The sequence below is a fragment of the Mustela lutreola genome, chromosome 3, assembly GCF_030435805.1.
Source record: "Mustela lutreola isolate mMusLut2 chromosome 3, mMusLut2.pri, whole genome shotgun sequence".
NCBI classification, from domain to species: Eukaryota; Metazoa; Chordata; class Mammalia; order Carnivora; family Mustelidae; genus Mustela; species Mustela lutreola.
This window is the reverse complement of record NC_081292.1, coordinates 197502769-197527307: the sequence shown is the minus strand read 5'-3', so window position 1 is coordinate 197527307 and position 24539 is coordinate 197502769. Positions and strand designations below refer to the sequence as shown.

At 46.3% G+C, this 24539-nt stretch overlaps 1 protein-coding gene across 5 annotated transcripts in view; it reads left to right on the top strand.

Annotated features, from left to right (window-relative positions):
• Nucleotides 1-24539, top strand: part of KIAA2012 (KIAA2012 ortholog) — a 100335-nt gene that overhangs the window by 17175 nt on the left and 58621 nt on the right. Inside the window, exons 4-11 of one of the 5 annotated variants that reach the window (XM_059168386.1) lie at nucleotides 1330-1485; nucleotides 5115-5257; nucleotides 6352-6535; nucleotides 7166-7308; nucleotides 10248-10416; nucleotides 10959-11108; nucleotides 14416-14586; nucleotides 16353-16460. In XM_059168386.1, coding sequence (XP_059024369.1) covers nucleotides 1330-1485; nucleotides 5115-5257; nucleotides 6352-6535; nucleotides 7166-7308; nucleotides 10248-10416; nucleotides 10959-11108; nucleotides 14416-14586; nucleotides 16353-16460 — 1224 coding nt within the window. Of the gene's footprint in view, nucleotides 1-1329; nucleotides 1486-5114; nucleotides 5258-6351; nucleotides 6536-7165; nucleotides 7309-10247; nucleotides 10417-10958; nucleotides 11109-14415; nucleotides 14587-16349; nucleotides 16461-24539 lie in introns of all 5 variants that reach the window. The other 4 variants (XM_059168387.1, XM_059168385.1, XM_059168389.1 and 1 more) reach the window with 4 other exon arrangements.

Here is a 24539-nt window from a genome sequence, read left to right as displayed (position 1 = left end):
AGTATTCATTGTTTATCTGAAATCCAATTAAAAAAAAAATCCAACTTTAACTGGACATCCTGTATTTTATTTGGCAACCTTGTTGGGGATGAGAGGAGTGAGAAGTAGGACTTGCCAGTGCCCATTGGGTGTCTGCCATTTCTTCAGCACAAACAGACAGGACCAAAGGAAGACTGACTTGCTTCTTGCTTTATAGGTTTACCTTGGGAAGGGAGAGAAAACAGCTCTCTCCCCAGTAAGTGATGACTGAAGGAAAATGAGATGTGGGTTTGTCCAGTAATTGGTTTTACCTTCATGGTAGGCCCAGCTTTAGAGGCAGTTTCATTATTTAACACTTGTAAGAAAGAGCCTCTTAACCAAAGATATATTTATCACTGGGTGGAGCAGAGGACACAGCAGACCACGGCCCCATAGACTAGGCCCAACACTGTCAAGGACAAGAACCCCACTTCACATCAAAAAATGCCTCAGACCCCTTTTTGGAAGTCATATGGCCACAATGTGTAGTTTAAGAAAGGATTCGTGTGTATGTGCATTCTTGGGCCCCTTGCCATAATTCGTCACCGGTGTACCTCTTGACGGTGAGACCCTCTAGCTGGAGGGACAACAGCAACACTGTGGTATGAGATCACTGGCCCAGTGGCCTCCACCAGAGAGCTCACGTCTCAGAGCTCACTACCCTTGTGATGCTGGTGTATGTTCTCCGGTCCCATCTTTTCACCCCTGTGATAACTCCTTCAGACCCTTTAGGCCCACATTTTCTACAAATGCTTCTCTGACAACTCCAGCCAATATCGAGCTCCCTATTTTCTGACCTTATATCACACTGACCTTTGGGGCCACAAAGCTGAGCACAGGAAAGCTTGGTCTCTCCAACAGACTCTTAGTGCCTCTAAAAAGGGGCCATGCTAGCCATCATAAGCCCCCATTAAATACTTGTAGAATGACTGAGTTGAGAATCATGGGGCCTACAGAACCAAGTAGGATACCTCCAGGAGAAACCTTCAGATTCTCCTCTTGAAGCAGGAGGGATCTTCTACCCAACCCCAAAGAAGCAGCCATGCTTCTTCCACCAGGGAGACCCAGTTTCTTGGAAATGATGAAGTGGAAGAAACCCACATGTGGCACAGGACCAGAAGTACCCAAGACACTGAACAGAGAACCCTCTGTGGGTTCTATACAATTTTAATCCCTCCATCTTCTAGTTGTCTTCTTTAACGGGCAATGTCTAAAGCGAAGACTAGTGTAAGTGGGGAACCTTGTAGTCATCTCCAAGACCTCTGGACTGGCATCACTGTTTCTACCAATAACTCCCAACCTACTCTTCAGGGTACATCAAGGATTCTGTGCTGCTCCAGGACAGTCAACTTAATGTACCAAAGAATCTCAGGCCACAACAGGATCTTTCAGGTGTACCCCCAAAATACCATCTCCTGCCTGTCTTCCCTCCATTTTGGATTCAACAAGGAAAATCTTTTGAACAAGGTACATGTTGATTTTATGGCCAGATCTCGAACATTTAGATTTTTAACACTTTAAAATGGAGTTACTCAAAATAAGGGAATTCTGGGTTTCATTGTCTTTAGAGTCTAGACCAGAATTATCCAACCGTACGTTCTGCAATGATGGATTATTCTATAATAGATACTGTCCAATTGGTAGCCATTAGCCATATGTGGCTATTGAGCACTTGAAATGTTGGGAGTACGACTGTGAAACTGATTTTTTTAATTTTTACTTACTTATGATTAATTTACATGTAAACAGCCACATGTGGCTATTGGGTACTGTATTAAACAGTACAGGTCTAGACTCTAGATTTTAGACTTCTTAGGCCTGTTATCCTCTAACATTCTTTAATTCTATGGTTTTGGGGCAATATCATAAGAAAAAATATCCAGGTTTTGGAGCACTGTCTGTTCTCTCTTTTACTAGATGTAAGATCTTGAGCAAGTCACTTAACCTCTTGGAGCTTCTGTTTGCTCATCTCTGTAATGAACATAATAAGACCTGCTTCATTACTGTACAGAAGATTACTGAATTGTCTGTAAGCTGTTCAGTACTATGGGGATTTTATTTGTCAAAATTATTCTTGGGAACTTGAAGCAATAAATGATCCAAAAATTGCCATTGTTAAGGGAGATAAGAAAAGAGGACTGAGTAACACTAATGGACATAGAGTAAGACATTGGCTAGTGCCAGGGTTTTTGAGAAAAGAGAAGGGAAGAACAAGAGCCTAACATAATATAGTTATTTTTTTCTGAAATGAAAAAAGGAATTTTCCAGAAATAATGATAGTGCCTAACCAAGTCTTGTCCTTAGAAAAGGATCTGGTCAGGATAAGTAGATTATCTGGTCTATCCAATGAATGGAGAAGAATGTGGCATGTTCTCATTAAACATTCCTGCCAAATACTTCCCTTAAGTCTTGACTCTAGAACCAGAGAATTTTGGTTATAACCTGACACACATATAGTTCATATACAGGAAATATGCTGGTCAGGCAATTGTATTCCTCTTTGTAAATTAATACCCTGGCTTATAGAGTCTCTATGTACTTTGCTAATGTGGGTCAAGATCTCTGAAACCAGTTGATTCTGGGACACTAAAAAGATCTAATTTCTGGGCCATTCTTGGCCTGGGAATGGGTGAATTTGCCCAGGTAACGCTCCTGTGTTGGGACTTTCTGTCCTTCCCCAGGTGGCATTTGACATTGCCTTATGTCCTCTCTCTTCAAAAATCCCACTGTCTCCAATTAATATCCTTGGATTTTGATGTCCTAGGGTCTATAAATACTAGACAGGGGACTGAAGTACTTTCATTTGGGGAGTAGATCAACACTGCACATCTAAGGGATCAAGTGATTTCCTTAGTTAATGCCATATGCCAAGGGCTGAAACAATCAGGAAGAAAACAGAGAGGCCATATAGAATTGTAATTAAACATGTGGCCATTAGCACCAGATCCCAAGCCATCTGACCTCTCGGGGCTTCAGTTTCCTCGTGTATAAAATGGAGATGACCACACCCACCTTTGCCTCACAGGGTTGGATGTTGGAGTTAAATGGGATAATGCCATATCTGGCACATAGTAAGCACTCAGTAAATGCTAGGTATAGACCTTCCTACCTTGTGTATTTCAGCATAATTACTAATCACAGTGCCTCATTGCTCACGATCATAAGGACCAAAAATTAATTTGCAAAGAAATAAAAAGAGCTCATTGGCTATAACTTGAACCCTGATGGATGGTTTTATTGGTTTTAATTTCATCTTCCCTTGGCCTCCCTCTTTCTTCCAGACACTTTATTTGGAAAAGTAGGAAAAGTCCCAGCTGCAAATATAAGATTTCCCCAACTATGTGATGTTGGTCATGTCACTTATGCTCCCTGGGTCCTTAGTTTGCTAATCTGCAAACTGGAAGTAATGGTATCTGCTTTCTACCCTCTCTGGGTCATTGTAAAAAAAAAAAAAAAAAAAAAAAATCACAGAAGAGGACAGAGGTAAAAAAGCTCTCCAAGACCTCTAAATTGCTACTCCATTTCACATTATTTGGGTAATCTGAATCCAAATTTTGAGACACAGAGACCAAGTTTTATGGTCTCCTTTCAACAACTGAAACTTCCAATACCTTGCTTGCACACCTGTTTCTATTAAGCATAAGCACATGAGCCAGAGATGATGTTTCCTGAGAAAAATCTTGGTTTCCCTTGAATAGATTGAGTCATATATTCAATATCACCTGGGATACAGCCAAAGGGAAGAAGGCTTCTGTCTATCCCCTGCCCATGGTGCCTCCTGCCCCAACTCAGTCTACTGCAGTCGGCTGTCCGCTGAGTGAGTGGCCACTTGCCAGAGTTTCACTTCCTCTGCCCTCAGAAATGCATTTGGTTCCAGGTGAATCTGACCAGAAAGGATGGACCCGAAGTCTGGCTTGGCCCCAAAGGATCACTCTAGAATACACAGAAAGGTCTTTAGTGCCACACCCTGTATGGTGTTGTGGTCCTCTTGGGGCAGGCCTACTGTTTCCCTGGACCTCCCCGGATTAAGGGGTTCCCCAGGGCTCACCAGGTTTCCCTGGGCCACTAAAACCTGAGCAGACCCCTCTGAACCTGAGCCTGGTCTACCTCTGCTCCACCCACATTCAGACCCCCAAACAGTCAGGAGCCAATGGGCAAAGGAAGGAGAACTGGAGGGAAGGAGCAGCCTCGCAAGTGGGCATCTGGCTTTGGACCCATGACACCAAGGAAGGGAATGACGCAGGGGATGACGAGGGTTGGGGAGTATAGACAGAAGGTGAGGCTGGCTGGGAGCCTCCATAAGTCTGGAGTTCCAACATATACAGGGCCCCTGAACGGCTTCCAGAAACCCATGGTTGAAAGACAGTCCCATATTGTTCCCCAGAACAGCGTGCTGAGAGAGAAGGTGTTGCTAAAGCAGCGCCAAACAAGGAAGGTTTGCCAGATCGTTTCAGCAATAAATCTACCTTGAGTAAGTGATGAAAATAGCTGCGGGACCCTTTACCCCACCGATGAAAGATTTGTGAACTCGGCTGGAGTCATCTGTTGACTCAGATCCTTCCTGAGCATTGCACAGACAGGGTGAGTTCAGAGAGCGAAGCAGCCGTCCATCACAGCACATTCCGCAAGTAAACAACCAGCAGACAGCCCAGGAAATCAAGTGCTTCCGCCTGAGCATCTCAGTGACGACAGAGCAGGGATGCGGGTCTGTCCTCCACGATCACACCACTGTTACCCTCTTGTCTTTCCGTCTGCAAAGGGCCATCACGTTCATTATTCTGTACGAGCTCCAGACAACTCTGTGAGGCGGCAAGGGCAAGGAATCAGTATCCCCATTTTACAGATGAGGAAACTGAGTCCAAGAAATGAAGACTCAGTCCCAAGCCTCCTGATTCCTAGTGCAGTTCTGTTCTGTAGACCCGACTACCACTTCCGTGAAGGCACTAGCGGAAATACAGGAAAAAGGAGGGAAGAGAAACAAGGGCGTTGATCAACACTTTTGCTCAGAAGAGCAAGTAGGGAGGCAGCTTGGAAGCGGCTAATAGCATCAGCCTATCTCTGGGTTGACAAGGCTGACCCACTGTTCCCCTTTGCAGGGCAGCAGGGCCTGGCTGAAGGGGAAGCTGGGGCTAGTGGACGTGTGGACCAGGGCTCCAGAGCCAAGAGCGACGGCAGTCAGGGGATTCACTTGCCGCAACTCAGGAAGCAGCCATGGCAGGAAGCTGAAACCCAGGCAGAGGTACCATTTCTGGTGGGCTCCCCTCTGTCATGGTTCTTGACTTCAGAGGGGATACGCCCTCCCTTCACTGTTTCTTGGGGTTCCTCCAGAGGAGGGAAGAGGACTTCGAGCCTATGGACCACTGTTTCCCAAAGTGTCACGTGTGGAACCCTGCCAGCGTCTCAATGAGAAAAAAAGAAGCTCATAGCCAAATACATTTAGGAAATGCTACATACCATGTTCTCCTCCCAGAGGGTCACAGGGCACACTTAAATACGGGCCATTTGGGGGAAGTTCTATAGGTAAAGTAGCTGGTTTTACCTGAACTCATGGGTTTCCAAACTTATTTAAGCATAGGGTCCCCCTCCACTCTTTACCCCATCTAGGCAGCTGTCGTCTTCTCTAGGGAAAAGAGCTCATGGCCTTCGAATTGGAAAAGGTTTGGTTTGGGTCTTACCTCTGACAAGTCATGGTGAATGTGATAAAGAAACTTAAAAGGAGCCTGAATGACCTCCTTTGTAAAATGGAGCTGTTACCATACAGACTCGTTAGGCCACTCTGAGGATTAAATACATTAGGATATAAATGTGCTTTCTTAACTCTAAGGCCTGTGTGTGTGTGTCAGAGTGTGTGTGTGTGTGTGTGTGTGTGTGTGTACAAGATGACAGTGGTTCTGAGCAACAGAGACAACACATGCTCCTATCTTTAAGCTCATTCGACTGACAAGAAAGTCACATGCCACTGGGAGCTGGAAAGGGGAGAAGGGAGCTGCCACACGGAGAAGGGCAGAGGGAGAGACATTTTACAATGCATAAAGACAAGGACATAGAGCTTCGTTTTGATTTTTAAATTTTCCTGCAGGAAAGCACTATATGAAAAAAAAAAGAAAGAAAACTATATGTCAGGCATGGTTAAAGGTCATTCTTGCTCTCATGATAATACAATGTTTTATTATAACAGATAGCATTGGAGAACATATTGTTACAACTGTTTTTCTTCCTAAACTGCACAAGAAATTTCTTCCTTGCCGCTGAGAGTCTAGCCACAAGGTCTGACTGAACTGGTCTGTTTCTTCAGAGAGCCTGTTTATAGGATGTGTATCTGTCGTTCCCCAGGACACATCAATAGAGAATCACTACCGTATACACACTTCAAAGGAGAGCCACAGTGAAAACATACAGCAAACCTCCCGAAGGGCCTTTGGGCATGCCCACATCGGCCATTCTTGGCTCCTGAGTGACAAATCTCAGATTACGTTCTATGGAGGGGCCTTTCCCAACAGAAAGGCAGATCTCAACGGTAAGAAGCTAAACGTGTTGCTGGTTAATCTCGGTAACCCTAATCATGCAGAGTTCATCTGAGAACACTGAGGCACACCCAGTGTCACTGCCTCGGGCCTCTCCTCTTCGAAAGTAACAGCCCGAGTCCGGCAGAAGGCGGCAACAACACCGCCAGCCTCCACCCTGCCTAGGACTCAAGCGCACACATTCTGCCCTCAGACTGCCGGGGTGTAAATTAATCCCACTTTCCAGCTGTGATCTTGAGCACGTTATTTGGTCTTGCCCAGGCTCAGTTTCCTCATCTATAGAATGGGGATAACCTAATACCTTCCTAAAACTATTTTGGGGATTAAGTGAGTTACTGGAGAGAAAATAGTTTGTATCATTCTTTTCCTATACTTAGCACTGAATATGTGTTAACTGTTAATACTAGCGTTATAATTCTCTCCAGCACCTGACGTGCCAGCAAGAACCCAAGCCAGGTGATGAGACTAGGACTCCCTGAACCTGCCTCAGCTAAAGCCATGGCTCTCTCAGTGCCTGTTCTTGCCTCTATTCCTGGTAACCCAAAAGTGACAAAAGTTGAAGGTCAACTGTCCATTCTCATACCTGCAACTCATACGTTCTCATTCCCATCCTGTTTCTACAGACAGACAAGGGAATATAAAACTCCATAAGGGCCGAAGCAGCCACTTGTTCCCGGAGCCTCCTGCTGAAAGATGCCTTTTCCCTCCTCTAGCACCTGCTACCGGCTCAGAGAAAAACACAGCTGGGGAAGCGAAGAAGAAAAAGGTTGTATGTGTGCGTGTGCACGTGCGCATGCGTGTTTGCCCTTCAAAGATTAATCCCAATCCGGGAACGAGGCAACTCAAAGGGATGTCTCAAACAGAGAACTGGCCTTACTCGCTCTTGAGCTCACCATGTGGAGCTGAAATAAAACGGTTATAATTTACTAAATGTTGAAAATAGCGAAGTACAAGGAGTTTCAACTGCAACTGCCCCCCCACCCCCGCGCCCCTAGTTCTACCTTATGATATTACCACACTCTGGTGGCAACAGGGTCCTTTGTGCTATGAGGGGGCTGGGGCTTATCTGTAAATATGTAAGAACAGAATTTGAGCTTGCAAGCCATTGACCCACTTCAAACTCGAAATGCTGGTGATCTTAATCCAGCAATGGTTTTGCTTAATTGAGAATCTGTCACCTTTGAAAATGTACAGTAAATCTGGCAGCTTTACCAGCAAAGTCAAGTATACCTTCTCCCCTCAGAAATATTCCTAGCTGTCTCTGGCCTTGTCCTGCTTTGCAATTCTGCGCAGGTCTTCGGTGGTTTGAAGGTACCTGTGCTGAGCAGGAGCAGTGGGGCTCTGGAAAGTTCTGTCCCGTAGCAGCTGCGTGAACTCAAGCCAGTCACTCACCCCTCTGAGCTTCACTGACCTCATCTGTGCACACGGATAGTAATGCCCACCTCAGGCTGATGGAGGGATCACATGAGATAATGCATTCCTGTGAAAGTATCTCGTCTTGGAATGGGAACAAGAGCGATGTTTGTTCACTGTGGGGACTCAGCCTCCGAAATGGCGTTGGAGGAGCCATGGGCAACTCCAGGTGCTCCTGACGCCAATGAGGGAGGTTCTTTTCAACCTGCTCAGGATTTTCTCAGATTTCCTGTGTCTAACCTGATCAAAACCTTCCCACCCACATCAGAAGGGCCTCTGTCTTCTGAGGTTCCTTAGGGACGCAAACAGTAGGCCTGATCTGCCCGAGTCACTGCTGTCTTGAGGAAAGCTCTTGATCCCATACCCCAGGTCAGCCCAGATCCAAGCCAGGCAGAAAGAACAGGAGTCTTTCCTTCAACCCATGTGTATGGGTTGGCAGAGGAAGGCAATACTTTCTACTATATCAAAACTCTATAAAGTTTTAATTAGAATAAAGAAATTAAGGATTGGTTTGTCATCATACCTCATACAAATCATATGGGTTTCCACCTGGATTTCTCAATGCAATCCTTGTCAAACAACGTGCACAAGGTCAGTGTTCAGGAAAGGGCAGCTGGTGGGCAGCTGGCACTGGGCAATGAAGGTCTCCAGGAACATAAAGATCCTATGTGCAAGTATTTGATTAAATCGTTTTCTTAATGTCTGTTTTTAAAAGATTTTATTTATTTGACAGACAGAGATCACAAGGAGGCAGAGAGGCAGGCAGAGAGAGAGAGGAGGAAGCAGGCTCCCTGCAGAGCAGAGACCCCTTTGTGGGGCTTGATCCCAGGACTCTGGGATCATGACCTGAGCCAAAGACAGAGGCTTTAATCCACGGAGCCACCTAGGCATCCCTCTTAATGTCTTGAAATCATAAATATCACCCTGCATATACTTGGGTGAATTTCCTTCCTCATTCAACTCTAAACATGGATGATGCTTACATGTGTTTCTGATCATTTTTTTTCTCTTTGAACACTAAAAAAAAAAAAAAAAAAAATTGAGAAACATTTTTATTTTTCCTTCTGTGAAATTGAACTCCTTGAAACCCAGCACACAGGTACATTTCACAGAGCCAAGTTCATATGTTAAAAGCTGCAAACTAAAAGACATTTCCAGCAACTTCTACTTTTTAAAGATTTATTTATTTTATTTGCGAGAGAGAGAGAGAAAGAGAGAGAGAGGTGGGGAGGAGCAGAGGCAGATTGAGAGAGAAACCCAAGCAGACTCTGTGCTGAGCACAGAGCCCGACACAGCGCTCGATCTCAAGACCCTAGGTAACAATCTGAGCCAAAACCAAGAGATAGACCCTCAGGTGACTCTTGACATGTCTCTCAGCAACTTTTGAACAACTGGAAAGAGAAGGCTCTAAGTACTACCCCAATGTCTCTCTCCCTCTCTCTGTCTCCCTTTCTCTCTGGACGCACACACACACGCACTCACACACACACGTATTAGGGTTTTTTTGGATACCAAAAAAACTGGGTTAAAGTTGTTGCTGCCTTTGTTACGGGGTGATTCATTTTCAGCTCTGTTCATACTGCAGAAACATAGGGACGCCTAGATACCCTGCAAGTGGCAAGACTGTGCATTAAACCTAATAAGAGGAGAGTCTACCCTCAAAGAAATAGAGGCAACATTCTAATTCCAAACACCATTGTAACTGTATGTAATTCATTTACTACTCACGGCAACCTGATGAGGTAGGAAGTATGATTACTTCCATTTTACAGAAAACGAATTTGAGGCTTAGAGAGTTTACATAAAGTAAGCAAGCACAAATGCATATTCCTGCTTTCTGCCCTTTCTAGCCTAAAAGGTGGCAGAATGTTCTTCTGCTTTTTCCCCTTAGCAACATACATAGAGGTTCTTCCCTCTCTGTACATAGAAACCTCAGCTGTATCATTCCATCCCAGCTTAATTTCCCCAGCTACAAGACAAAGAAAGACTAGAGTTTGTCTTGAAGGCTGGTGAATTTATCACTTTATATTTCTCAGGGGAGTAAGAGGCTGGATTAAGGGAGGGGCATTGCCAGGTTCCCAAAGAGCAGAGCGACAGGGCTTTGATCAGACAGCTAGCCGCCGCCGCGTCGGCTGGCTCCACTTCTCCACCACGGGTACCAAGGCTACATCACCCCCCGCAGCACTTGGCACCAGACTTACAAGAAGATGCGGTGTCATTTGTCCTCTGCAAACAACAGTTTTTAAATACCTGCCGTGATGGGTTTGGTTTTGTTTTACAATTTTTCTCCAGGTGTCAAAGGCGCTGACGTTACCCCCTCTCCCAGCGGAACAGCCCAGAGTCCTGGACCCCCTGAGGAGTCCACTTAAAGCCAGTGAAGCTCCAGCAGAGCTCTTCATCCTCCCTGTGGAGATTCATTTCCACACCCAACACCCCCCAAAAGAAAAACCACACCAAAGAGGTAGGTCCCCAGTGTTTGCGTGTTCCTCGTGGAACACAGGCAGGTCAGTAAACACTGGGATGGGGGGGGGGTCTCCCTAATGTAACCATTTCCTAAATCATAGGTGACCCTCTCCAGGGTCATCCCCTTCAGAGCACGTTTTTTAAAGGAAGAAAAAGAACAAATGTCTTCTGGTCATATTTGTGTGTCCCCATATGGTAGGTAGTAAAGACAGCCTCGGGCAGTTTCATGCTAACCTCTTACCTGTTAGCTGGACTCCAAAGGATATGCCCCTTACAAGCTCTTGTGAAAGTACCAGAATTGCCTCTCATGGGCCAGGCGTGGCTTGTATGCCCAACCTGGACCCAATCACCACAGCTCAGACAGTGAGGAGTGCCCATGTGCCAGGCTTCAGTCGCATGCCTACCCCCAGAGTCAGGGAGTAGACACAGATCCACCCAGACCACATATGGGAGCAGAGGGGGAGAGACGGGCCTCCAGAAGAACAGACGGCTGGCCAAAACCACAGACATCTCCAAAACTTGGCTTTCTCTGTCTCCTAGGTGCTCCACACCCTGAGGCAGGACCAGAAACAGAAGAAAAGTCCAGGCCTTTCTGGAAACCTTCCCTGAAGCATGCATCCCTAGGAAAGCCAAGGGAGTTAACCGTGCATCTCCCAGCGGGCACAGGCAGGGACATGCTCTCACGTCAAGGTAGCTCTCCATTCCCTCCAGCACCCCACAGGACTCTCACCCCAAAGGGAAGCAAGGCTAGACACACGAGAGTCCTCAGCCATGCAAAAGGAGGCTGGAAGGGAGGCTAGTTCCTCCCTTGCCTCTTGAAGATGACTTAATTCAGGCAGCTCCTGCCTTTTAACCCAAGTGCTACAATGAAACCACTTTAGCATCTAGTTCATGCAACTTACTCAGTGAATCACCCCTTACTAATGGTTTCTGGCTGTAGACCTAAAACAGCACCCAGCTCACTGAACATTTCTGCATACTTTATAGTTTATCCTATGTTTTTAACCAATGACATTTCATTTCTAATCAATTTAGGAATATATACTTATTCATTAAAAGTCTTAATATCAATGAAAGACTTCATTCCGATTTTTCAAAACATCATATAGACATGTGAAACCATACACACGAGTGTATCTAAGCGTGTTTTTTATGTGTTGATAGGTTGGAAATAAGGGGTCAGATTCTGGAAAGCCCCTCGCTTTCAGAAAACTGGACCTCCTTTCCAAAGGGCAAAATGACTATATGACAAACGCTAAGTGATCTCTGACCAGTGGTAATTAGGTCATGATCCAGGGGTCCTGCGATGGAGCCCCACATGGGGCTCCCGGCTCAGTAGGGAGCCTGCTTCTCCCTCTCCCTCTGCTGGGCCACCCTCTGCCCCACTTGTGGTCCCTCGCTATCTCTCAAATAAATGGATAAAATCCTTAAAAAAAAAAATTGACAGTTAATTTGTCTGAGGTCACCCAACGGCAAGTGACCTCGCTGGGGCTGGAGCTCAGGCCCTCTGCCTCCGTCCTCCTGCTCACTACACTCTACCATCTTCCAGAATAAACAAAACAATGAGCCCGGGTCAGGAAGTTCTTGAGATGTTTCAGTTTTGAGAGCTTCCTTTGATAACTGGGACGGGGGCTTGTTTACTCTATCTCTTAAGTGAGAGTTAATCATCCTAAAGACACTGAAGTTTCCTTTAAAAAAAAACAAAAACAAATATGAGCAAGGGTCACTCTGTGCGAACAGGTAGGAAAGGAACTTGCCATCTGTGCACCACGACGGCCAGTGCACAGTCTCAGCCACTGGAATCAATGGCAACACCAGGGGGTTTCATCTTTGGTGTCCTCACTTCGCACGGCTCTCCGCCTGTTTTGAGTGGCCATGTCCACCAAGGAGCTAGCACTTGTCCATCCTCTGCCACCCTGCCAAGGGGAAGCTTCTCTAAGAAATCCGTGATACCTCGGTGTTAGCTAGTTCAGTATGTGACCAAACCGAATCAGAGAAGCCTCAAGAAGAGTCTAAAGAGGCAAGATTTGCATGGGAGTCTTTCTTACAAAGACTCCGGGGGCAGGCCTGCTGGGTGACCGTCAGTTAAGCGTGTAACTCTTGGTTTTGGCTCAGGTCATGATCTCAGGGTCCTAAGATACAGCCCCATGTTGGGCTCCCCCCCACCCCCCGCCCAAGCACGGAGTTTGCTTGATCTGTTCTCTCCCTCTTCCCCTCGCCTTCCTCTCCACCTAAAATAAATAAATACACCTTTTTTTTTTTTAAGGTTTTATTTACTTAAGAGAGAGAGAGGATATGAGAGAGAGAGATCACAATCAAAGGGGAGAAGCAGGCTCCCCGCTGAGCAAGGAGCCCAACATGGGGCTCGATCCTAGGACCGCAGAATCATGACCAGTGCCAAAGGCAGATGCTTAACCAACTGAGCCTCCAGGTGCTCCAATAAATAAATCTTAGAAAGAAAGAAAGAAAGAAAGAAAGAAAGAAAGAAAGAAAGAAAGAAAGAAAGAAAAAGAAGAAGACTCCTGGGATAAGGGTGTCTAAAGCTACCAAGCAGGGACTATCCCTTTGCCAGAGGCTGTATGTAGCCATTTACATGCTTAGCCCTGGATTATCGCACCTTTAATATCATAAAAATAAAACCCGATTTTAGATATGCACATACGCCAGACATATTTTATTGCCAAACCCTTGAGATTAAATTGCAGACTTTGTATATTTCTTCTCTTATCATCACGTATCTCCTAAGAGCACTGATTTTCTCCCTCATAATCACAATGTAATTACCACACTCAAGAAACTTTATTATTTAATATATAGTCCATATTCCAATTTTCATAATTATACCAATAATGTTCCTTGTGGTTCCTCCCCCCTTCCCCCCCAGTCAATCCAGGATTCTACTCACGATCATGTATTGTATTTAACTGTCCCATGTCCTTAGAACCTTGTTTTTCATAACATGAGCATTTTTGAAGACAGTAGGCCAGCTGCTTTTCAGAATGAGGCTCGATTTTGATTTGTCTGTTTCCTTGTGATTAGATTTGGATCCAACATTTTGGGCAAGAACAGTATGTAGGTCATGATACAGCTTTCTCGGCATATCACATCAAGAGACAGGAAGTATGCCTTCATATTTATTCCATTTGTTATCATTTGTTTCATTACAGGGGATGTTAAAATTCATTATTTAGTTAAAGGTGGTGTCTACTAGATTCCTCCATTGTAAAGATACCTTTTCCCTTTGCAGTAAATAAGTGGCCCATGATACTTTGAAATTATGTGTGAAGCCAGCTTTTAAACACAACAGCAACACTGTGTTGAATAGGAAATAAACACCACTCCCTCTGAGATGAAGACATGGTCTCAATCACTTAGATTACTTGGTTTCACCCTTCCTGGAGTAGTCCCTACTGATTTTGAAAAAGAACCGGAGAAAGAACAGAAGTAGAGGGCACGGTGTGCTTTGTGCATTTTCGTCAATCCCATTACCCTCTAACTAGCATCTGGAAGGTGCTACTTTGTACTTTACGACCTTGAGGAGTCATGTGATCATCGACTCTGCTTAGAAAAATTGCTTTGTGGTTGGATCTGTAGCCAACAACCCCATAAGCTCAAAAGCTGGAGTCTTTTTTGTTTGAGCCTTTGTTTGGGGGGCTAGAAGGATCCCACAGCCTCTGTAGCCTTTTTTCTCTCTCTCAGGAGCCCATCGACAAGACGACAACCACCACCACCACCACTCCAGTCCTCCCAGTTACTGGAAGGTCCCAACTGAAGGACCCTTGTTCCAGCCACCTTGGCCTCCATTGGTGGTAGAAAGGAGTCACTTGGCCTCTACTCCTCAGCAGGGCTAGAAAAGAGGGACAAACTTAGGAATGAGTGAAATAAACCAGCCTAAGCACAAGGAGCACAAGAAAGAAAGAAAGAAAAAGGTTCTTTCTCCTTCTTGCTGATTCAGAGTTCTCTCTCACTTGTGTTTTTTCTCCTTTTGCTTTGAAAGATGATGATGGCCCACCCCAGAATGTGACCCCACCGCTGTCCCTGATTAAAGAAAGAAAAAGTCCAGAGAGCCGGAGGGGCCTGGACAGCCCCAGGACATCAAGCTACAGCAGCTCCATGGGTCCCTTGGATATGAGAAGGCCCGGGGGGGCACTCCCAGCAGAAGGACAAGGTAATCACTCTTGGGGGGCACAGATGTTTCCCCTCCCCCACCCTCAGCTTGTCTGTGGTTCTGGGCTCACTTTAATCATCTGCAGGGCCACACAGCAGCTGTGAAGCAAGCTGTCTGAAAGCCGCCCCATTGAAAAGGGGGAAATCAGCAGTGTTTTCAACAGTGTCTGGGATTAATGTTCACCACGCATATTCCTAAAAGAGTCAGTACATGTTTTAAGAGTTTGTTGCACCAACACGCAGTGTCAAGCTGTTCTGTGCTCTTCTCATTCCTGGCAGCTGCGTGCAATGACACAGCTCCCTGTGCTCACCAGGGATACACGCTCCCGGGTTACCAGGCAATCCTCAACACCCTCCCAGGGGCCTGGGAGCCTGGTGACAGGACTCTGCCAAGAGGAAGAAGTCCCCAGAAAGAAGTCCCCTTCCAGCCCAGGGCAGAGCCTGAGGCCTATCCACAGAGAGAGGAGGACTCTGGATTTCTCTCGAAGGGCGAGGCAAAGTAAATCCACCTCCTCTGTGACAGGCCCACTGAAATTTCTTATCCCTAAGAGCTGACAGTCTAGGAGGAGACTGGGATGCTTAGACAGAGCAATAACGCAGAGACGTTGCAGTGATTGCTTCCACGGGGGCTGGGATCTAAAGGCAGCTCATAAAGCAAAAGCGGCTTAGAGTCCGAATCACCCCCTGAAATGCCCTGGGGGAGGTGCCGTGCTGGACACGGACGGACGGCACGACTTTCTGGAAGGGACAGCCCGGCCAGCTGTTCCTCCTTCATGGGAGTGCGGGGCTACTGTCTCTGGCTGAACACCAAAGGACAGAGGCTGGTGTGTGTTTGGGTGCCAGACACTGTGAAGAAAGCGTCTCGGTTAACAGCAGAATCCCACCCGGGGCTGCGAGAAGCTCACACTCTGAGAGGCACGTGGGAACTGAGAGCCACAAAGACAGCGGGTGCGGCATCTTTCATTTTTATCTCCTGCTCACTCAGGGACCGGATGCCTCACCCTTTCAGTCCCTTGGTCCCTCCTCCTCTTCCCTCTTCCCTCTCCCCTCCTCCAAGCATCTAGAGTTGAAGCCTTGTAAGCACAAATTAAATACATCCATCAGTATCTCCATTACGTGTTTGCAGCTTCTCTGCCACCGAAATGGTCAACCTCAAACCCCCTTCTCCCCTAACTCACTCTCTCTCTCTCTCTCCCTCTCCAAAGACGTCGTTTTCATTTATAAACTGTTTTGGCCCAGAACCTCTCTCTTACAACCCCCTCCCTTTTGTAGTTGCCTGGCAGGGATCCTCTATTACATTTGATACAAATGAACCAAACTTTAGCTACAGTCAGTCAGTAACAAGCCTGTTCCTGGGAGGTTGAAGAGCCCAGGACAAACTACATCAAATACACACACACACACACACACACACACACACACACACACACCTGGACATGTTTGTAAAGGGAGAATTGGTTTAGTGGTTTGAGCCTCTGTCTTCGGCTCAGGTCATGATCTCAGGGTCCTGGGATCAAGCCCTGCATCAGGCTCTCTGCTTAGCGGGGAGCCTGCTTCCCTCTCTCTCTCTGCATGCCTCTCTGCCTACTTGTGATCTCTGTCAAATAAATAAAATAAAATCTTTAAAAAGAAAACAAAGAATGAATGCCAGGGCCATGACAATGATGGCGAGCACGTGACCACACTGGCTTCTCCCTGTGGGGGGTTCAAGGAGCCTCCCCTGCGCCGACGCTAACACCGGCCATTCTTGTGCTTATTTTCAAGAAGATTCCAGAGACCCCACACTGGGACACTTCTCGCCAGGTCCAGATGAACAAAACATCTGCCTGTTCCTCCCCGGGCCTACTGAAACCAAAGAGCCTCTTTCAGGTAAAGGTAAGATGATACATCCCAGGCCAGCCTCACTTATACATGGGAACATTTTACCTGTAGCTTCCAAGACTTCCCAGCAGCAGAGACATCATTAAAAACAGATGCAAGCCAGCCAGTTTCTTCCCTCTCATTGACACAGAGGTGCCTCTGTAGCTCAGACACAATAACCCAATGTTTGCACGACAAGTTTGCTCTTGCTGGAGCATCTGGAGGCGGAAGTTCCTGCAGAATGGCTTGAAGGAGGTCTCCTGTGCCACGCTGATGCCTTGATGAGAACGATAAGCCCTTTTGGTAATTGCCCAAACTAAACACTGCCTTTTCGCTTGTTTCCAACCACCCTCCAGAGATGGAGATGGCTAATTGGTAATCCAATCAGGTACCCTTGTTATATGCGTTGGTTCATTGCTGCGAATCATCTGGCTTCTGACAGATCATCAAGGCAGTTTCCAAAAACCCTTCTGGCACGTTACTTTTTTGGAGAAGAGATGCTGGCTCTGGACAATAGCCATTTTGCAAAGAACAAAAAAAAGTGAAGTCAGAGGGTGAGGAGTACCAACCACCCAGGATCCACCACGATGTGTGCGTGTGAGACGTATGCCCCACAGGCCTCTTGGCGAGGCAGATTAAAATCTGTGCTCATTTGATAGGTTAGGTCATCCCTGGCTTAATAAAAAGAGAATGGATTCAAAGCCAGGAGATCTGAGTAGGCCTGGCTTGTCCTCTCCATCCGTCTCTGGGTCAGTCCCTCCCAATGTCCAAGGGTCCTCCTCTTATCCAAAATGAGAGGATCAACTCTTATTTTGATGAGGCCGGAAGTCTCCTGACCATTGCTACAGTTTATGTGTTGTGTCTATTCCTCTGGAAGTAGCTTCCTAGCACATGGGTTTCCAGAAACTTGAAGGCATTAGGTTCCAAATTCAGTGTTAAAACCACTTGTGTTATCTCATGAGATAAATACAAAAATAGCTTGGTCCTGACTTGGTGGAAGCGGGATTTGGACAGGTGGAGGCCACTGTCAGTGTGACACAGCTGGGCTAACAACCAGAGGGCACAAGATTCTGTTCACCTGCTGCACATTTTTCTACTCTGTTCCAGGAGAAATACCCCCCCTTCTGGCAAAGCAAGAGTCAGAAGCAGAAAAAGAAAACATTCAGGCTTTAAGGAGACTGTCAGGTCGTCGATAGGATGTTTCAGTCATTTTGGGGTTCCCAGCGCCCAACACAGCCCCTGACACATACACAGCAGAATCACAATTGATTTTCAGTGAAAAAAATCTTTCAACAATTTTCACACTAAAGGAAGAAAGAGAGAAATGAAATTTCTGATGAATAAACAGAGACTGGCCTGCCATCTTGTGCTAGTCCCATGAACGGTGTATTTAATCCTACCTGTCTCTCAAACCTAAAAGCATTCACTGTAAGCTTGTTGAAGGTTGAATCTATCAGTCAGTCAGTCAGTCAGTCAGTAGCCTCGCCTCAGCCTTTCCTCCACTTACGATCGGTGGGTCTTCGGTCTCGATGGTGACTGGAATGTGCCCTGGAAGTCAAAGCAGAACCTCAAACCCACCTTCCCTACAGGGGCCTATAGGCCATATCTAGCCCTCACAGAGGATCTATGTACAGGACAGGTTTGTTGCTGTTCTGTTTCATTTTGGGAAGCAGCATACTCAAAGAAAAAGGGTCAACTCTTGCAAAGGATTTGCTCCAATTACACCAAACTCTTCGTAGCTCAGTTTGCTTAGATCCGTCTTGACCACGCTCCCCACCCTGCCCTTCAGTCTTGTCTCTCGTCACATCCGGTCCCACTCTTCTCTTGCCAGTGGCCCAAACATTCAGGCTTCCTTCTCTTACCTCCCAGCCTTGGCCCAAGTGCCCACAAATATTGAGCATGGTTTTAAGCTCCAGGGGTGCCTGGGTGGCTCAGTGGGTTAAGCCGCTGCCTTCAGCTCAGGTCATGATCTCAGGGTCCTGGGATCGAGCCCCGCATCAGGCTCTCTGCTCAGCAGGGAGCCTGCTTCCCTCCTCTCTCTCTGCCTGCCTCTCTGCCTACTTGTGATCTCTGTCAAATAAATAAGTAAATCAATCAATCAATCAATCAATCTTAAGCTCCAGGCAAGGACTCACCTTTCCTGGGACAGTTTCCTTAACAAATCTACCTCCTCTCAGACAACTGCCGCAGCCCATTCCCCTCTCTCAATCCCACTTTTGTAATTGTTGTATTTATCTGCATCTGTTTTCTGTTGAGTTCCCAAATATTACATGAGTCCTAGAGAGCCTCTTATCTTTATCATATGTCCGAGAAATTCTTGTTGATTGACCGAGTACCCCTGGTGCCACAAAGGAAAGTTCCTTGGGGATCATAAATGGTTACTTTTTTAATTTAAAAAAGTCTTGAGTAAAGAAGACAGTATGATCTGTCTGATCTTTCTTTCACTTTCAGACTCTGTCAACATCTATTTGGAAATAAATTCTTGGGCAATTAGATCATGATATCTTACTTTCAAAGAGCCTAGAGAAATGAATATAAACCTCCAGAAGGGGGGAAAAAAAAAAAGATGCAAAAGCTAGAGCTGGAATTTGACCCTTTTGGTCGTGTTGGGATGTTGCAGCACTTAGAAAATTCAAAGACTTAAGAAAGGAAAATTTCACTTGGAAGGATTTAAGTCAAAGCAGTGGATATGTGCTCTGCGTTGCTTATCCTTGGGTCAGACCTTTCACCCATCTCCCCAGTCACAGTGGCCACAAGAGAAGTTTTTTTTCAGAAGTTTTTTCAGTCAGAAGTGTCTTACTGCAGGCCACCTGGGTGGCTCAGTCAGTTGAGTGTCTGACTCTTGATTTTGGCTCAGGTCATGATCTCAGGGTCCCGGCATCGAGCTCCATGGGACTCTGCGCCCACCAGGAAGTCTTCTTCAGGATTCTCTCTCTCTCTCTCTCCCTCTGCCTCTCCCCCAGCATGCACATGTTCTTTCTTGCCCTCTCTTTCTTTCAAATAAGTAAATAAATATATCTTAAAAAAAAAAAAGTGTTTTATTGCAAGAAATTCACGATGGCTGTGCCAGCGATCGAGGTTGGGACTTCAGGTCTCACAAAAATTTAAATTCTTGATCTCTTTCAGAGTTCCCAGTTAGCGCTTGTTCTTGTCCTAAATGGATGTTTACCCCAAATATGTTCCTTATGTTTTGGTCATTTAATTAAGCATCCTTGTTCTCATAACTTTTTCCTAGTATGTCCGCAAATTCTTTGACTCTTGTCTCTTCAGTAGAGAGAAGCTGATATTCCTTCCCGCGAGTGTAGACTGGACGTAGCAGCTCACTTCTAATAAATGTAGAATATGATAGAAGTGATAGTGTGTGGCTTCTGCGCCTGGGTCATAAGAGGCGCTGCAGTTTCCTCCTCGCTCTCCCTCTCCCTTGGGTTACTCACTCTGGGGAAAGCCGGCCACCCTGTCAGGAGGCCATTCCAGCAGGCTGGTGGAGAGGTCCATATGGCAAGGCGGTAACACCTCCTGCCAGCAGCTAGAATAAACTCTCCAGGTTTATGCATGAGCCAGCTAGAGAGGAGATGCTCCCAGCCCCAGGGAAACCTTCAGATGGCTGCGTCCTGCCTGCCACGGGGACTGCCTCACAAGAAATATCGCACCAGAATCACACACCAAAGCCACTCCCAGATTCTCACAGAAACCGTGTGAGATATCATAAGGGTTTATTGTTCTAAGGTCACTAGATTTGGGGGCAATTCGTTTTGGTAATAGATCATATACTCCGTGTCACTTCCTGGTGCTCAGCAATTTGGTAAACAGAAAGATGAAGGGTCTAAGAATGTCCCAGCTGGTCTCAAAACACTGATTATCTGGAGGCAAACATATACTCAATGGTTGACTTTCTCTTTGTTTTCCCCATTTGGCATCTGTGATAAGGCTGGTTGTGGCATCCCATGGGTAAAAGAATATGATTTTCTTTGAGAAGTCTTTCTCTTAGCAACTGTTGCTTTAGAGAAGATGCCTGGAGATTCTTTTTAAAGATTTTATTTATTTATTTGACACACAAAGAGAGCGATCACAAGTAGGCAGAAAGGCAGGCAGAAGTGGGGGGCGGAGCAGGCGCCCCGCTGAGCAGAGAGCCCGATGTGGGGCTCGATCCCAGGACCCCGAGATCATGATCCGAGCCGAAGGCAGAGGCTTAACCCACTGAACCATCCAGGCGCCCCACGTCTGGAGACTTAACGGAGGAAAAGTCCTTTAGATACAGTAGGGTGAGGGACAAAAAGAAAGAACCCCAGACTAAATGTCCAAAGTCTTGAGTTATTCTCAGCTCTGCCACCTGTGGTTTCTGCGATGACGGGCAAGTAATTTCACTGCTGTGGACTTCAGCTTCCTCATATAGGGAAAGAGGAGCTGGAATTAGATCCAGTCCACCCAGCGGATGTCCCATAGAACTCCAGTTCCTCACAAGGCTAACAGGCATTATATAAAAAATCAAAACGTTCTGAGGTCAAATAGGTGTGGAAACCAGGGGGCAAAAGCTAAGCAGATTCCTTACGCAGGATTTCACAAGGACTCAAATCTGCTCATGGGCATTCCTGCTGTCTCAGACGCTGTGCACCTGACCGCTTAGTTCTTTGTTGTTTTCGGCAAAGCATCGTGTGGATCTAAATCATTTTTGGAACACACCTTGGAAAATGCGAAACAGAGGTTTCTGTGGTCCCTTCCAGCTGTGATGCTGTATGTTACTAAATATGCTTTTTTCTGATAGGGCAGCTCTGCTGTCTGAATCTGGAAGCGGGATCTCAGCCATTCAGTAACTCATGACTGCTCTTATTTTCATTTTCCAAACATCACTCTGAATCCACAGTTCATCCCTCCCTGAGGGAGAAGTAGAGGAAGGTAAGAAGAAGCCAGTGTGGCAACAGGCCTTTTTGCCCCAATCTGGGTTTGTTAATAACCCATAAGAAATCACATTGACAGTTTTAGGGATCTTGGGCTAACTGAAATAAAGGAAAACATGACCAGATAGGGTCCCTGGACACCCAGCATTTCCTTCCAGTCGGCCCTCCTGTCCTGCCGAGCCTAGAAGGCTAGAGACACTTCCCAGATCCTTTGCCATCAGGAGGCTGCCCACGAATTTGTGTTCTGCCAAAGAGCTGCCCTTGCAAGAGACACTGGAGGGCAGAAGCCAGGCAGAAGCTCTAGGCTGCTGACCCTAGCAAGCAAGTTCATGAAGACTGAGTGGATCCAGTGGCGGGCCCGACAGCAACTTTATAAGCACCAAGTTCTGTAGAGTAACCCTGCTCCTTTTTCAAATATCTGGTGGTTTCCGTTCTCCACTAAGCCCGGCCCGACACGCTCTCCTTACAGAAATTAGGGGAGATTCCTGCGAAGCACGGCGTGGGGCTAATTTGGATCTGTCACATCCACCACAGGGCGGGTTGTGATGCTGCGCTTGTTCCTGGACTTCACAGAGAAGTAGGTTCTTTCCCTCAGCACAGTGAGACTGGCAAAGCCCCAGCAGCCCGTACTGGAAGGTGTTCCGATAGCCACTAGCAGAGAGCCACTAAAAAACATTAGGGAGCCTCCTCTCCTTTGACAAAGACCTCTCCTGATTCATAGAAGCACAAAGACTCCCCTACCTCACATTTGGCTGAAAATGTGTCATCACCACTTTATGCTTCCCAAAGAAGAAAAATGTCAAAAAAATAATAGTTCTCTCTGAATCTGCTCAGAATTTTTATTTTTTAGAAAAAAAAAAAATCAGTATGAAGTGTTGAAGAATATTTAGTTCCTCTTTAGCTTTTGCATATGGTGGGACTTACGATTTTTACAAAGCCCGTGAAACTATGAATTCTACCTCCTTTACGTTTGATCCCATTCAGAGAGCCTTAAAGTCGAGCGGGAATGTAAGCATTGCCTTCATCACCGTTTAATACCAGACAGACTCGCTGAGGACACTAGTGGATAAATTGGGCAGCCGCAGAGCCGCCTGGTCGAAGTGGGGTTGGTCTGTCTCCCCACAACTTCTCCACAGCCCAACTAATTCTTCCCCTCCTAAGAGGACTCCCAGGGAGGGTGTCACGCCACTGCAGCTACGAGACCACAGTTTGAAAGTCTCTCATTTTGTAGATAAGGACCGTGAGGCCCAGATAAGTGTGGTGATTTGCTCAAAGTTACACCGCTTCTATGTGGCAGATCTAAGGCTCAAATCCAGATTTTTCCACCCCCAATTAGGTCAAAGCTCTTCCCACTAAATCGTACTTGCCTCTCGCCTTATTAGTCAAAGTCTCCAGGCTTCAAGGACTCGCTGAATTCCCACCTTCCTTGTGATGCCTCAGCCCCTGCTGATGGCTATTTTCTTAGGTTCCCCTCATTCTCATGGTCTGGGCCTCTCACCAAGCACTCCATCACTTTCTTTGTCTTCTTTACTTTTTTTTTTTTTTTAAGATTTTATTTATTTATTTGACAGAGAGAGAAATCACAAGTAGGCAGCAAGGCAGGCTGGGGTGGGGGTTGGGGGAGCAGGTTCCCTGCTAATTAGGACAATATAGGGCTTGATCCCAGGACCCTGAGATCATGACCTGAGCTGAAGGCAGAGGCTTAACCTCCTGAACCATCCAGGTGACCCTTTATTACTTTTTTTCCTTCTTTCCTCTCCAAGATTTGAAATTCCTATGGGTAGATCCCCTTTATCTACTTCTGAATATCCCAGGAAACGGCATGTGCCCTCCTGGAACACAGCCCATAATTAAGGATTGAAACCGTGAGTAGCAAAGAGTCGAATTGTTCCCCAATATCCATTCTTTCATTATCTTGTTAGAAGCGCCTAAGTTCAGTTGAAGAGACGGCTGGCTGGCTAGAAATTCTGCTTCTCAGCTTCTCTTGCAACCAAGCATGGCTCTGTGACTAAGCTGTGGCTAAAGAAATGGGAACAGATGTAACATGTGCAACTTTTAGGTCATTTTCTTGAAAGGACATTGCTCTCTCTCCTCTTCACTGAAGAAGGTCCTCTTTCCCCTTGGACTTGGCTGAGGTGGTGAAATAGCTTCAACCATGGGAGGAGGGCCATACTCTATGGGGTAACAGAGCCATAAGATCCAGGAAACCTCATCGCTCAGATGACTTCATGGAGCAAAGCCACCTTGGTCTGCCCACCTACCTCTCAGCTCTTTCCTGAAAGAGAAATACATGTTTATCTTTCAGAGTCTTTTGGTTACAGCAGCTTGCCATGTTCCTTAGCTAAAACAACAACTGTAATATCTGCCATCCCAGTTTACAGTTTATAACAGTCAAACCAGATTCAAGATGCCTGGGTGGCTCAGTCGGTTAAGCATCTGCCTTTGGCTTGGGTCATGATCCCAGGGTCCTGGGGTCAAGTCCCTTATTGGGCTTCTTGCTCAGTGGGGACCCTGCGTCTCCCTCTGCCTGCTGCTCTCCCTGCTTGTCCTCTGTCTCTTCTCTCTGTCTCTCTCTGACAAATAAGTAAAATCTTTCAAAAATGAAACAAAAAAATGAGCGTATACTTGGGGCGCCTAGGTGGCTCAGTCGGTGGAGCTTCCAACACTTGTGGTTTCGGCTCAAGTCAGGTCATGACCTCAGGGTCACAACATGGAGCCCCAAGTGGCTCGGCGCTCAGCAGGGTTTCTGCTTGAAGATTCTCTTCCTCTGCCCCTCTCCCCCACACATGCATGTTCTCTCTCAAATAAATAAGTAAATCTTTAAAAAAAAAAAAAAAAAGGTCATACTTGCAGTACGTCTTGTAAAGTATTAAATAAAATTCTGATATAAAATATTATTGCACCTAAAGGAGAGAAGACCCATGCCATGTGTGCTTGATGCCTTTGGTAAAATATGAAAACCTACAGTATGCAGGGGACAGAGAACGATGCTGATATTGAGGGCGAACTCTGTCAGGCACTGTATCCCTCCGTCATCTCATTCCATGAGCCCAGGAATCCCACGAAGTGAGTATTTTCCTTCACATATCACAGCTGAGGAAACTGAAACACAGGAGCCCAACTCCCCTGCACACGCTGATGGTACCTGGTAAGCAGCCGGCTTTGTCATTCCCAGGGCCACTTGCCCCAGAGCCTGGGC